The sequence below is a fragment of the Vollenhovia emeryi genome, unplaced genomic scaffold, assembly GCF_000949405.1.
Source record: "Vollenhovia emeryi isolate VEMERY1.0 unplaced genomic scaffold, V.emery_V1.0 DF939314.1, whole genome shotgun sequence".
NCBI lineage: Eukaryota > Metazoa > Arthropoda > Insecta > Hymenoptera > Formicidae > Vollenhovia > Vollenhovia emeryi.
The window spans coordinates 18,535-32,925 of NW_011967052.1; the positions used below are offsets into that span (position 1 = coordinate 18,535).

A 14,391-nucleotide genomic window follows, 5' to 3' on the forward strand; every position below is an offset into this window, starting at 1 on the left:
TGCTCGGGTAATTGCGGCTACAGTTTCGGTCGGTAATCCATCTTTCGGTAAAAAAAGATACTTTAGGCTCTTCTTACCGACGGTCGATAATGTCGATTTCTTCACTTTCGGATTCTAATGGTTTCATTTAATTTGAAAAAAAAAATTGTCCAGTGTCGACGCGAGATTTTCAATAATATCTCATCGGCAACTACGTTTTCGCGAGACGAACGTAACTCGCTCGTCGACCTTTATTTTTTCTTCGCGCTCCGCGGGAAGGTCGGGGAGCTAGCGGAAGACAGCGCAATGGCCGTCTAGAACACGTCGAGCTGACGTGTACGCGATATCTTTTCGCCTGTCAAGATTTTATTAGCAGTGAGACATGATTACGTTTAAGCGCGACAAGAAGGAGGAGGAGGACGGTAATTATGAATACAATATTCCTGCCGTTTTTAACGCGGGCGTTGCTCGTAGCGAGAGTCAAAAGTCGCGCGCAGGTTATCGGGGTAACATCTGACAATTACAACAAAGTAAACACATTTTTAGACGTCGATGATAAGCTGCGGAGTACGCCGGGGTTTCCTGGCAATTTCCCACGAACGTACATTTCCGAGCGTTGCACGCGTTAGCGAATCGTTATTGGAATTTAGCGCGCCGGGCGAAACGCCGTCGAGCACTGACACACGCCCTTTCTGTCCCGTCGCAGGCGGCGGGAACCCGTTCCAGAACCTGGAGAAGACCACGGTGCTGCAGGAGGCGCGTACGTTTAACAACACGCCGGTGAACCCGAGAAAATGCGCCCACATTCTCACAAAGATCCTGTACCTGCTGAATCAGGGCGAGCAGTTGGGCACGACGGAGGCGACGGAGGCCTTCTTCGCCATGACCAAGCTGTTCCAGTCTCGCGACGTTATACTGAGACGGCTGGTCTACCTGGGCATCAAGGAACTGAGCTCGCTGGCCGAGGACGTGATCATAGTCACGTCCAGTCTGACCAAGGACATGACGGGCAAGGAGGATCTGTACAGGGCCGCCGCCATCCGGGCGCTCTGCACCATCACCGACGGCAGCATGCTGGCGGCCATCGAGCGTTACATGAAGCAGGCCATAGTCGACCGCTCGCCGGCCGTGTCCAGCGCCGCCCTCGTCTCCTCTTTGCACCTGACGAGCGTGTCGAGCGACGTCGCGAGGAGGTGGGCGAACGAGGCGCAGGAGGCGTTAAACTCCAACAATGTTATGGTGCAGTATCACGCCCTGGGCGTCCTGTATCAGGCGCGTAAGGCGGACAAGCACGCGGTGATCAAGCTGGTCGCCAAGCTCATGAAGACGAGCCCGAAGAGCCCGTACGCGGCGTGCATGCTCATCAGGATGGCGTACAAGTTGCTGGACGAGGTGGACGAGGGCGAGGAGCTCGTGGGCTTCATCGAGTCCTGCCTGCGCCACAAATCCGAGATGGTGGTGTACGAGGCGGCGCACGCCCTGGTCAACCTCGGGCGTAGCGGCGCCCGCGAGATCGGGCCCGCGATCAGCGTCCTGCAGCTCTTCTGCGGCTCGCCGAAACCGGCGCTCCGGTTCGCCGCGGTCAGGACCCTCAACAAGGTCGCGATGTCCCATCCGGCGGCGGTCACCGCCTGCAACCTGGACCTGGAGAATCTTATCACGGACTCGAACAGGTCCATCGCCACTCTGGCGATAACTACTCTCTTGAAGACCGGCGCGGAGAGTTCCGTCGACCGCCTGATGAAGCAGATCGCCACCTTCGTGTCGGAGATCTCGGACGAATTCAAGGTCGTGGTGGTCCAGGCCATCAGGTAACTTGATCTCGCGAGTTGCAACAATTTCGCCAACGTGCGCGCAGCGTGTTTTTCTTTTTTCTTTCTTTCTAAACTCTTTCTTTTTCTCTTTCAGGGCTCTGTGCCAAAAGTTCCCCCGCAAGCACGCGGTCTTGATGAACTTCCTGTCGGCTATGCTGAGAGACGAGGGCGGGCTCGAGTACAAGGCAGCGATCGCCGACACCATCATCGCCGTGATGGAGGGGAACGCGGAGGCGAAGGAGGCGGGGCTCGCGCATCTCTGCGAATTCATCGAGGACTGCGAGCACATCTCCCTCGCCGTTCGCATCCTGCACCTGCTCGGCCAGGAGGGCCCCACGTCCAAGCAGCCGTCGAGGTACATCCGCTTCATCTACAACCGCGTCATCCTCGAGAGCGCCAGCGTGCGGGCGGCGGCCGTCACCGCGTTGGCGCGCTTCGCCGCCGCCTGTCCGCCCTTGCTCCCGAACGTGCTGGTGCTGCTCTCGCGCTGCCAGCTGGACTCGGACGACGAGGTACGCGACCGCGCGGCCTACTACTGCACGATTTTGCAACAGCAGAGCGACCCGACTATATTGCCGCTGGTGCAGCCGCCCCTGCTGTCGGTGCCGACGCTGGAACGGGCCTTGCGGAATTACATGCAGACACCCATGGAGGAATCGTTCGACATCTCGCAGGTATCGTGTCTCGACTGCGAGGAACTCACTTGTGAAGAAATAATTGTTACTTGTAGAGGAAAGTCCCCCCCCCCCTATTACGAGATAAGCTCCCAATATGAGATAGCGGGATTTCTGCTAAATTAACAGGCATCTTCTGTTTGTTCCATCGTAAATTTATTGTTAGATCGTGTAATCGTCGCGGATAAAGATTTGCGATTGAATTTAGATGTTGGAGACTTGCTATATCATAATAGGGGACTTTCCTCTACCTTTTTTTCCCTGGAAGCCTCCGGTCGATTTAAAACGTACAATTTATGTTCACATTACTGAATTACAGATACCTCCAGCTCAGACAGTAGAAGAACCGGTCCAGGTGGAGGTGCACACTACTATCAAGCAACCTCGCTTGACCAGAGAGGAGAGCTTTATGGAGAAATTGTCGCAGATCCCGCATTTGGCCATGATCACCCGAGACACGTCGCTCCTCAAGTCCTCGCCGGTGTTCGAATTAACCGAGTCCGAGACGGAATATAATGTCAAATGCGTCAAGCACACATTCCCTGAGTATCTTATATTGCAGTTCGACTGTGTGAACACGCTCTCCGATCAGCTCCTCGAAGATGTGGTAGTGGCCGTTGAGCCCTCCGAAGGGTAAATACATTTATCTCGGCGCATTTATTGTATACATATGTGTACGTTACTCCTTTGCTTTTTTTACGACAGATGTTAACAACGAGCCGTTTGTTTCAGCTACTCCATTGTGTGCGTTGTACCGTGTCCGCGATTACCTTACAACGAGCCGGGAACTACCTACACAGTATTAAAGTACCCGGACGATGTACACGCGAGCGTCGCCACCATTCCCACGACGCTTCGATTTATGGCAAGGGACTGCGATCCAACGACGGGAATACCAGACGCGGATCAAGGATACCATGATGAATATATGGTAAAAGATCAGTTTTAACGAGCAATTACACCAAATTAATATAATTTTCGAAATCTTATGATAGAAGAGAATACGTTTGTTAGATACTTCTTATACTAACAAAAGTATTACTCGCACAATTGACGTTGCTTTACGTACAAGTGTGATATCTTTTTAGTTGGAGGATTTAGAAGTGACTCTAGCTGATCAAGTACGCGGCGTTGGTAACAGAGGCATGGACTTTAATACCGCTTGGGATACATTCGCCGCGAAAAGCTTTGTCAAGCTAGAGGAGACATTCGCCCTGGGGGCATCGGTGACGTCTTTGGAAGGAGCGATTCAGAGTCTTACGGGATTCTTGGGCTTGGAAGCTGTGGAACGCAGTAACAAGGTACAGAGCGGAGCGGCGGCTCACAATTTGCTCCTAAGTGGCGTCTTCCGTGGAGGAAAGGAAGTATTGGCACGTGCTAGATTGGCGCTGAGCGGAGTGCAAGTTACGATGCAGCTGTCTGTCCTCTGTCAAGATCCGGACGTCGCTGATCTAATAGTCTCGTCCGTAGGGTAAAGATCGCAGTAATGGAATGGAACAATCTTCGCAATAGGAAGAAATATATTCTGATTGCTGTAAAATAATTTTTATAATGTAGGATTATCGTTATATATATATATGTATACATGAAAATTATGGAAGAATACTGCTTGTATTTTTCTTTTCATCGTTAATATATCATGTGACTTTTCCTTGATGCGTTACAATAATCACTCAACAGCCTTTCGATGAGAACAAACTCATACAATAATGACAATGATTTTGTGACAGTGCACTTTGATCAAATTTAATACTATCGTTTCATCGATGCAACTATGAAAGGATAGTCATTTTTCTATATAAAAAAATTAATTTATTTTCGCTGACAATTGTTTCGGCAGATTTCGAAACGAAACGATTCGTAAAGAAAATCGACAATTATATTAGACCTCTCCTTTACACACACACATACATACATATCTATATATATTCCTTTCTGCAGTTACAAATTTGTTCGTGCATTTGTACGAGAATTATAAAAGTGTTAAATAGTGGATAAATATATTGTCAGGTATTTACAGAGTATTTTTATGCACGATGCGATTGCCGTACATGTTATATATCACTTGATTATCCGTGAACGTAAAAACTCAATATTGTAATCATACATCAGAGACACGACGAACTCGGATGTCTTGCCGTCCTCGACGTGAGATCACAAAGACGAAAAATTTTCTCTCAGATATCCGTAAAGTTAAAAATCATTTTACCTTTAGTAGCAGATTACCCTGCTTGCCTGTACGTCAATCGCGATAAGTAAATACTTACAAAAATCTAAAACTACCATTACATCAGTTCTTTGTACGTTTCATACAATCAGTTTTGTATATGATCCACATATCTCATTGATTGTTAAAATGCTTTTAAAGCTGCAATTATGCTGCACTTTACTTGAAATGCGTATACACATTAAATAAATTAGACTAGCTGTTTGCGCGAATGACAATGTTGTAAACGAGGTGGAAACAATAGTTGCCTAAACATTGCTGGCAAAGCTGCTGCTTATCAGGTCTTCAAGTATTGTATTAAATATTAGCCATTAGTATATATATGTTGTTCGTATATAATCTCTGGTCTCGCCACTGAAAACTTATCTTAAAAAACGTGCGTCGTTAGTGGAATAGTATATGAACTCGCGCAATTTATAATTCTGGAAAGATCACGCAATTTCATACGTTTAATCGACATTAACGTATTGACCAGTAACTGTTGCGGTTTGGTGATACCTTCTTCTTCCCGAAAAATCCTCGTTCTCTTCGTTCAGTTGAGCCGAACACGTTTCAACGCCCGGATGAACCGGAGTCACCACTATCTGCTCGTAATCATAAACTTTCCTCCTATAATGATAAAACACAAATTTTCTTTGGAAGGAAATCTTTACATCATAATTTTCTATAAATATTCTAACCAGATGTAATCCTTAGGAAAAGGGAACAAATAATTTTCTGTTAGATCAATCTTCATAATTCCTGAATTCATCGATTCAAGAGAATTGTAAAGTAAATATAACTAAATTTACCCCATAATTCGAAGTAATGCAATCCGAAACCATTTAAAGAATTGGAATTCCGCAGAAATTCCAGGTTTTACAGCAGGGTTAGCGTGGCCGACGTAACTCCAGACGAGAAATACGACGACGATATTAGCGAGTGCGTATCCCCAGTGCACGAGAAACATTATAAGCACTTTTAAAAGGCACTGCAACATGAATGTGCATAATATTAACCTTCAGTACAACTAAAATATTCAAGGAGTAGATTTCTCAATTCCTAACGTGAAAATTTAACATTTTATTTATAGACAGTATTCTCTTCTTTTCTCTCTCTCTCTTTCTCTCACAACGAATAAATACTTACGCCCAATAACGAAAACCATCTATTGCACAAAGGGCTGTACCAGTTTCCTAACTTATTGTGTATGTGAACCTTCCGTTCCGGTGTACTGGAAACACTAGCATTGTCCTCAATGCTCGGTGACGAATCCACATACACGTTATTGTCGGAAATACTGTTGTTTCTCTGCAAACGTTAATAAACATTGTTGGAAAAGTTTTCAAAATAATGAATGCACGTTTCAGCGGATGCGATTTCCCACCATAAGATTTTTGTGCCTTATTCTCTCGGGGAACAGACTGTCCAAATCATTGTCCACGTCGGTTATCGAATTGTTTCTGCTTGCGGAACCGTAATTGCGATCGAATGTTGGGGACTGCGTGCGGAATCGTTGTTCGCGCGTATGCCGGAGATCAAACGTTTGCGCGAGGGCGAAGTACGCGTAATCTAAGCAGGCGTATGTTAACAGGAACGGCATTGTTACGATTGGAGCGAGTGTATTAATTTGCCCGGTAATGATGAAAGTCAGCGTTACCACAGCAACAACCAGCATAGCGTATATAGGTACTTTATTTGGTCCTCTCTGAAAATAAAATTATATTAAAAAAAAATTTTTAAGCGGAAACCTCCATTTTTTATTATATCGTCTTTTTCTATTAATTAATTAGAACAACTTTTGTCTGAAACATTTTTTTATGTCTAATATTTTTTGAGATGTTCAAAGAAAACTTGGCAACTTTTTCAATAATCATCGTACGATATCTCGATAACTGTTTATCGTGAGGAAAAATGATACAGGACTTTCGACTTGGATTTGGTGTCAAGAATATGCTGTTGCAATAGTACTCCAACTATTCCGACCAAAATAATATTCAATAATTACCCCTCTTTGCAAGCAGCTCATTCCTGGTATGACATTTTGACTGGCGATAGACTGGAGAACACGAGGCGTGCCGTACATGGCACCCAAACAGCTGCTGAACGACGACACGTAAAGACCAGCGAGTAGCAACACCGAGATCGCCGATACCGTCGACGCTATTGTAAAGTTGGTGAGCAACGCGTTTCTGACGCACGTTGCCGCGAGAGTCAACGAAAAGCACAGATACAAAAACGTTCTGCAAGTAACAATCGTGTTAACGTAATGATCAAAAGGTTGCTGAGATGCTCTCGCATCGGAAACGATTCGTCCTACCCGGTTCCTAACGCCGCCAACGTGCCGTTGGGAATGTCGCTAGACGGATGCCTCAAATCCCCGCTCATATTAATTCCAGCCAAGACACCGGTGACCGTTGGAAAGAATACACCGAACACGGTGAACCAGCTATAGCCGTCCTGATAATCGGGGAAGGTGTTGTTTCTCAAGTTTCCCGACAGCCAGCCTTCAAATCCAGAATCTGCGCACATAAATGAGAACCTTAGGCACCTAACTTAAGACGCAGCGACACTCTGTGCAATTCCGCGTCGTAAGATACGCGCTTTTGTGACGCGTTTCCGCTGTATCATCTCACCGATGTTGGTATGAGTGAAACTTCCAACCATGAAGTCAACCCCGGCGAGTAGTAGGATCAGAAGGAGAATAAATTGCAATTTTACAACCCACTTAACGCCAGCCACGTTAATTACGGACAATAGCACAACGGCGGCGCACGCGAAGCCGCGTTGCGCCCACGCCGAGTCCAGGCCTACGAGGCCGGCCATCGATTCCCCAAAACCTAAAACGTTTAGAGCACAACCCACCGCCTGAAATAAAATCCACAAACCGATTCTTTTGGAATAGCCGGTGAAAAAAAAACGGAAGGATGAATCCACTCGTTTCTACCTGCCCGAAGCAGTAAAGCAGCCCGATGGAGCCACCGAATCTGGAGCCCAGCACGTGCGACAACAAAAAGTACACTCCGCCGCTTTCGACTCTGCTCCGTTCGCATATGCCAACGGCCGACAGTACTGTCACCAATGCGATACACACTGAAATCATTACGGAACATTGTGATCCCCAACGTCTATCTCTCGATAACATTGACTTATTTCAAAAGAACGAGGTTTATTCCTAGGAAAAAAAAACACCGTTCTCACTTCTGTAAAGGATACACTTGGCGCACACAAGTCGACGTACGCTAGTCTGTCTTTTCTCAACATCCAGTGAGCAACGAGGATAAAATGATACTCGCGTCAACTTGCATCAGTAAATGGAAAGCACCAAGAGTCTCGCGCCAAGTGTACCTTTCGCAAAATACGTCCTTTCACGAGCGAATGCTTTAAGTGTACATTTACAGAAGTGAGAACGGTTTTTGTTTCTAAGGAAAGCACCGTCCATCTCCTGAGTAACAAGAAATTCATCGGGCACGATCTACAATTGAGCTGTCAGTCAGAAGTCGGAACTATATGTCGAACCTCTCTCTTTCTGGATGAAAGAAAATGGGGTGACACATAGTTCCGACTTCTGACTAACAACTCATCGCAGACTGGGCCTCGGTTATGACATCCCACAACATTACCTGTACAAAAGATGATCAGCACTGCGTTCAAAACGCCCGCTTGACCAACTATCCAGCCAGATCTCAGAAATACGATCACACCGAATATGTTAATAAGGCAAGACGTAAAGACCCCGTCCCAGGTGCCAAACAGCACGGGTTGGGAGATGAAGAAGTTTGACTTCCACCAAGGATCTGAGCTCTGTGGGGAAAAAACATGCAATATATGAAGGTTCTTGGCAAGAAAGCGAGGGGGGAACTTGAAATAGTCCTTGACGATCCTAATAAACATGGTAAGAGACGCCTGGCAATCGTATCACCAGAGTTAGTCGAATTGCAAGTGTTAAAGGTGGAATAACGAATTGAATTCTTTCAAGTGGACGGTACTGTAGTACTGAGACGGCTGGTGGCTCGCGCATCACACGTGTATTCCTTACGTATTCCTGGGCGAACAGCTCGTTCGCACCGGCCTGGTACATTTCCGGCCCGAGGGCATTGTCGCCGTCCCCGCTGTCGCCCTTTGCGTTCTCCCGCGCCTCCTCCGGCTCGCGCAAACCGTATCTGGCCCAATCGACGTCTCTGTGCACCCGAACGTCGCCGTTCGGCAGTCTGTTCGCCTCGTTCGAGCCCATATCTTCTCTCTGCGCGAGGGCGCGCGTAAGCCAGTACAAAACAAGATCAGTTACCGCTCGTTGACATGAGCCTCGCTCAAGTGGATGTCGTTACGAAGCCTCTCTGGGTTCGTACGACATGACTTGTCACAGAGATCTCTCTACCTTCTTGCGACGGCGACGCGTACAGGTTAGAACGCGAGGTCTACGAAGCGACGAGATATCCTTAACGCTGCGCGATAAGCGGCTGGTGCTCCGCGCACAAGAGTCGTTTCCTCGCCTTATCGAGACGCTGAGTCCGCATTTTTCTCACGATACCTATCGCTCGCTGATAACGCGTGATTCGGCGAGAGGAGACATTTTGAGTCCCCTGACACTTGTATGGTCGGATCTACAATGGACGTAGCAGGCCTTTAAGTCGCACGAAACCGACCAATCACAGTTGAATTTGAGGAGAGAAAATGGCCGCGTTCAGCAGACACTGCCGTTGAGTGAGCGCTCAGTATGATTGGTTAATATTTTTAGATCCAGCCAATCATATTGGCCGCGTTCGGCAGACACAACTGTTGAGCGAGCGCTCAATCATTGGCCGCGTTCAGCAGACACGACTGTTGAGTGAGCGCTCAATGATTTCTTAACATGATTGGCTGGATCTAAAAGTATTAGCCAATCATACTGAGCGCTCACTCAACAGTTGTGCCTGCTGAACGTGGCTATAACTTAACATGATTGGCTGGATCTAAAAGTATTAACCAATCCGTACTGAGCGCTCACTCAACAGTTGTCTGCTGAGCGAGCGCTTACAAACAAGCGAATGGCCGCGTTCAGCAGACACAACTGTTGAGTGAGCGCTCAGTATGATTGGTTAATACTTTCAGATCCAGCCAATCATGTTAAGAAATCATTGAGCGCTCACTCAACAGTTGTGCCTGCTGAACGCGGCCCATGAGAGCACGCAAGCTGCAAGTTGATTGTAGTTTATACATATTTCTCAAAACTAGAACTTACAATTGGACCAAGTTGTTCTAGCATCGTGGACACTGGCTTTTAGGATCTGGGACTTGATCCTTGAATTCATTCGAAGAAGAAACGTATGCGCAAATTCCGCTCTTATAGAAAAATTGCAAGTTGATTGGCTATTCGCACGGGTTTTAACCAATCGACTTCCAACTTTTCTGCGAGAGCAGTTTTCGCACACTTTCTCTTTTGAATAAATTCAAGAATCGAACTCCAAGGGCTCGAGCCTCGAAAAATAAAACGCATGCAAAAGTTCTACAATTCTTATAGAAAAGTTGCAAGTCGATTGGCTAAAAGCTATGCGAATAGTCGAATTAACTTACAACTTTTTCCGTAAACGCAGAATTTTCGCATACGTTTCTCTTTTGAATAAATTCAAGCAGCGAACCCCCGGGGCTCGATTCTTGAATTCACTCGAAGGAGAAATTTATGCGAAAACTCCGCTCTTACAGAAAAGTTGCAAGCTGACTGGCTGTTCGAATGGTATTTAATCGATCGACCTTCAACTTTTCTGTAAGAGTACATTCTGTAACATCCACTCGCTGTCTTAGAGATAAAAATACCTTCAAAGAAGCTGCACGTTAAAATATACATTTATTCGTATCAATGAGATTGTAAACAAGTTATGCTCACGCGGAAATATTAACCTAAAAACACATTTATTCGCTGCGGTTACCTCTTGAATCGTGTTACGGTAAAAAATTCGAAATCGCCTCGGTACGATTAGCGTTGTTAGGAGAAGGTATTTTATCTGCCACTCCACTTTTCGAAGCTGTCTGTAATCCCACATGACATGTGTTCTCGTACTTATACGTTCGTTCCACCCACGTGCCGCAGAACTCGTGGACCAGTCTTTGATATAATATAACAATAATTTCACGATAACTCGCTACCTCTTCCACCAAGTTATAGTATTATCTATTTATTTACATATAAGTTATTTAAGCTCCCCGCCTCCATTTCTCGCCGTTACTGAACTTGGTCATCTCCCGACCGCTGACGCCGCAGGTGCCGATCCCCACGCGGCCATTCACGTTCTCCGGCGTCGCGAAGATGCTCTTCTTTATGACTCCTTTCTTTGACGACTGCGGGAAAACGTTGTAATATGAAAGACGAGCTCTAAATACACTCCGAAGACAAACTGACACCGTATATGATAGAACCTTGTTGCTCACCTTGTTGGTAAATGCTAGCCACTTGTTCTTCTCCAGCTCGCGCTCCTCCTCCAGCTCTTTGAATCGCTGCAATTTCCTTTGCTTCTTCTTCTTAAGATACTCCCTTTGCTTGTTTGGATCCGAACCTGCGACTGTGGCTGCTTGCATTTTTCTGAAAATAAATTAATCCCATCGTCTGGATGAATAAACGGAGACGGCACAATTTTTAACGCACGCCGAGTAATAATAACAAAACAAAACGTTACTTCTACATTCTTACATTAGTATATGCATGTCGACGAGTATAAATGTTAACATATCTCTGTGCGTACAAATCATTTATAATTGGGAATTGGCGCATTTACTTTGACGTCAAAAAAGAGCAAACTAACATATGCGTTATCTTGTTGTACCATTTAGTGATTGCAGAGAATGCGATTAGAACTTGTCGATATTGTCTTACAGATATACATTATTTATCGATTTGCTTTTCAAACATATGATACCAGAGAATCGGACAAGTCTTGTTACCTTTTCCTGGACCCCGACGACGCACACGGACCGCGCGGCATCGAAGGACAAACGAACGAATAACGAGCATATTTCAGACGGAATACCAACGACGGAGTTATTGTTGCCAATTCAGAAATGAGATAGGGAGGAAAAATCAATGATTAGTAATTTCGTCACCTCGCATTCACACCTTCGCGTTTTCTCAGACACGTGCGCAATCATACAAGGAATATTTCACATTGGTTCACACAACGAGTGCGCGGCTGTGGACGAGACAGAAATGGCTTACTTTGATTTCTGATCCGCCCAATCCGACGCCGGCCTCTTAGCAACGGACTTCAGCTGACTGAGCATAGTGACGTCGGTGTTTTTGTATTCATGGAACGTTACATTTACTACTCCATCCTCGCCTATCGTGTCTATAGTTGCTTCGTAATACCTGCAAAAGTTTGCAAAGCGTAATATTAGAAAATGTTATATGGACACTCCAGCAAATGGAGCAAATAAACCACCCGGAAGCCGTTACTGCTAATAAAGCAAATAGATAAAATTGCCAAAATCCTTTTGCGTGGTGTACAATGCGAGTTGCAGAGTCATAGTCGTAAGAATAATCGACTGCGATTAGTCAATTTCGTCAAACACATAAGAATTGACCAATCATAGTCGACTATTCTTACGACTACGACTTTACAACTTCTATGTAGCCGAGGCTTCACTGATTGACCGTAGTTTTTGCCACAAATAATTTCATCATAGCCTTCATATTACAACCATGTGTTTGAGATTTTAATAACGACTCGGATAAAACATTCAGCTTCCGGTTATTCCATACAGACATAGCGCTACATATTGGGTTTGTTTTCTGTTCTTGCACTGATGAACTAGTGCAGTAGGCTAGAGTGAGAAAAAATACGCTTGTCTTAATCTAATTTGTTGTACTAGTTCACCAATGTAGGGACAGAAAGCAAGCTTATTGAACAGAGAATAACATGCAACAGAATTACATCATTGTCACGCAATTCAATCGACATACGATTCGAATTGCAAACAGTATAAAGCCTTGCGTCCACGATGCTAGATTTGAGAAATGTGTAGCCAATCAACTTGCCTTAAGGCCTGCATCCACTATGCTAGAATTTGGTCCAGGTTCTAGAAATACTTCACAAAAGCTGCAAGTTGATTGACCACACATTTCTCGGAACTAGACCTTTGACCAAGTTCCAGCATCGTGGACACAAGGCTTCCAAGGCTCTAAAGGCCTATGTCCACATTGCTAGAAATTGGTCCGAGATCTCGACCCAAGAAATGTATAGCCAATCAACTGCAGCTTCTCTGTAAAGGATGCAAGTCGACCGGCTACATATTTCTCGAGATCTTGGACCGATCTCCAGTACCGTGGACGCGAGGCTTAACCGACGCGAGTGGCACTCACTTGCCGTCCTCGCTCCAAGGTGCCATACACTGATCGCCGACTTTCCACTTATTGACCAGAACTGCAAGCAAAATAGGATCTTTAGCGTCCATGCCATTGGCTTGTCTTTTTTCCTGCTGTTGTGACTTAATTAAATCATGTGTCAGCTTTATTACTTCCTTCAGATCGAACTTCAGCTTTATCAGCTCCTCGTTATTCGGATCTGTCGTAAGAGCCGCTTCCACCTGAAAAGCAGAGGAGTCCCGCGGTGAGACGTGGAGGTGTCCGTAGGCGGACAAACGTCGACCGTCGTGTCCGATCGATCGTCGTCGCGAGGAGTTAAAGAGAGGAGAAAAAGACGGGACTCACCTGCTGGAGCTGCAGCTTGTAGTTCTGTAAGTCGTCCATGACGCTCGGCTCGTCTCCGGGACGGATCGCTCAGAGTCACGGAGTACTCGGCTTCCTCCTCTTCGAGTCTAAACCGTGGCGAAAAATCAAGCGTTAGCCCCTCGCTAATCAGCTCCAATCCAATCGACAGAATAGACTCGAGTTGACAAGCAGCACGATCGCTCGGCGAATATCACAGTGCCGCCAACTTGGCGTCGCTGATCTCCTCGCCCGCGGGCGACGATGCGCGTCGCCAAGGACAGACTCGGCAGAGGAGCTCCGGGAGAACCTGGAGTCTGTCCGGAAGAGACACAGGACCAGAATCCAAGACCGCCGTTCGGAAACTTGCAAAACACCGTGCCCGACGTCGGGATGCAGGGATCGCGAGGTTGACCAGAAGCGATAACCCCGCTTGCAAGATGGCGGCACGATTGTGCTAATGGTCGAGCATTGTTTCTCTCTCAGAAAGATGGAGGGGATTTCGGAGTTTTTTTTTTTTGGTCTTTAAGTCCCAGTCTACAATAGATGATTTAAGCCCTAAGCTTTAAGAAATTGGCCAATCACGGTCAAGTATGAGAAAAATGCGCGACTGTGATTAGTCAATTTCTTAAGGCTTAGGGCTTAAATCTCTATTGTAGACTGGGACTTAAGGTGCGTTAGGCCAAAAATGACGAAGTTACAGATTTCCTTTAAACTCGCAGCAAAACTAATTTAGATATCAATACGTATGTGTGTAAAATTTGGGTTTAATTTGCCGTATAGTTTCCGAGATATAATCCCTAAAGCCTTGTCTACATAGAAGTCGAAAGTCGTAGTCGTAAGAATAGTCGATGACTATGATTGGTCAATTCTTATGTGTCTGACGAAATTGACCAATCGCAGTCGATTATTCTTACGACTACGACCATTGTAGACAGAACCGAGAATCATTGTAGCGGAGGCTTTAAAGTTAATGCGTGGTTCTTCTCGTTCTTCTCAAGAATCAAAAGGAACATGCATTCAACTGAGTTAGAGCTACTAGAT

General features: G+C 45.9%; 3 protein-coding genes across 4 annotated transcripts; 1 reads left to right on the forward strand and 2 right to left on the reverse strand.

Moving 5' to 3' along the window:
* The first annotated feature begins 243 nt into the window (after window positions 1-243).
* On the forward strand, window positions 244-4,118 carry LOC105558750 (coatomer subunit gamma). The gene is made up of 6 exons (XM_012006623.1): window positions 244-401; window positions 686-1,790; window positions 1,888-2,467; window positions 2,787-3,100; window positions 3,200-3,398; window positions 3,556-4,118. Exons 1-6 carry the CDS (start codon window positions 362-364, stop codon window positions 3,940-3,942), a joined length of 2,625 nt encoding a protein of 874 aa, XP_011862013.1. The 5' UTR covers window positions 244-361; the 3' UTR covers window positions 3,943-4,118.
* On the reverse strand, window positions 3,970-9,352 carry LOC105558749 (solute carrier family 12 member 8). The gene is made up of 10 exons (XM_012006622.1): window positions 8,713-9,352; window positions 8,297-8,477; window positions 7,621-7,766; window positions 7,310-7,541; window positions 6,994-7,195; window positions 6,682-6,916; window positions 6,061-6,381; window positions 5,823-5,984; window positions 5,486-5,664; window positions 3,970-5,303 (listed from the first exon to the last, which is right to left on the reverse strand). Exons 1-10 carry the CDS (start codon window positions 8,905-8,907, stop codon window positions 5,144-5,146), a joined length of 2,013 nt encoding a protein of 670 aa, XP_011862012.1. The 5' UTR covers window positions 8,908-9,352; the 3' UTR covers window positions 3,970-5,143.
* A 1,126-nt stretch (window positions 9,353-10,478) lies between these two features.
* Window positions 10,479-13,823, reverse strand: LOC105558751 (survival of motor neuron-related-splicing factor 30). 2 transcript variants are annotated; one of them, XM_012006624.1, is made up of 6 exons: window positions 13,351-13,823; window positions 13,003-13,226; window positions 11,860-12,009; window positions 11,589-11,594; window positions 11,079-11,229; window positions 10,479-10,988 (listed from the first exon to the last, which is right to left on the reverse strand). In XM_012006624.1, the coding sequence occupies exons 1-6, from the start codon at window positions 13,387-13,389 to the stop codon at window positions 10,845-10,847; spliced, it is 714 nt and encodes a 237-aa protein (XP_011862014.1). In that variant the 5' UTR covers window positions 13,390-13,823; the 3' UTR covers window positions 10,479-10,844. The 2 variants fall into 2 exon arrangements, with proteins under 2 accessions (XP_011862014.1, XP_011862015.1); XM_012006625.1 differs by lacking the exon at window positions 11,589-11,594 and having other exon boundaries at window positions 13,351-13,821.
* Between the last annotated feature and the right edge of the window lie 568 nt (window positions 13,824-14,391).

Excerpts from the sequence above, each read along its gene's own strand:
- LOC105558749 (XM_012006622.1), bottom strand. The coding sequence starts at position 8,907 with ATGGGCTCGAACGAGGCGAACAGACTGCCGAACGGCGACGTTCGGGTG. Across the intron at positions 7,196-7,309 it reads TTTCACTCATACCAACATCG|ATTCTGGATTTGAAGGCTGG; the intron begins GTGAGATGATAC and ends TTATGTGCGCAG. Across the intron at positions 6,382-6,681 it reads TGAGCTGCTTGCAAAGAGGG|AGAGGACCAAATAAAGTACC; the intron begins GTAATTATTGAA and ends TTTTATTTTCAG.
- LOC105558751 (XM_012006624.1), bottom strand. The coding sequence starts at position 13,389 with ATGGACGACTTACAGAACTACAAGCTGCAGCTCCAGCAG. Across the intron at positions 12,010-13,002 it reads CCTTGGAGCGAGGACGGCAA|GTATTACGAAGCAACTATAG; the intron begins GTGAGTGCCACT and ends AAACTTTTGCAG. Across the intron at positions 10,989-11,078 it reads GGCTAGCATTTACCAACAAG|TCGTCAAAGAAAGGAGTCAT; the intron begins GTGAGCAACAAG and ends GTTTTCCCGCAG.
- LOC105558750 (XM_012006623.1), top strand. The coding sequence starts at position 362 with ATGATTACGTTTAAGCGCGACAAGAAGGAGGAGGAGGACG. Across the intron at positions 402-685 it reads CAAGAAGGAGGAGGAGGACG|GCGGCGGGAACCCGTTCCAG; the intron begins GTAATTATGAAT and ends GTCCCGTCGCAG. Across the intron at positions 3,399-3,555 it reads GATACCATGATGAATATATG|TTGGAGGATTTAGAAGTGAC; the intron begins GTAAAAGATCAG and ends ATATCTTTTTAG.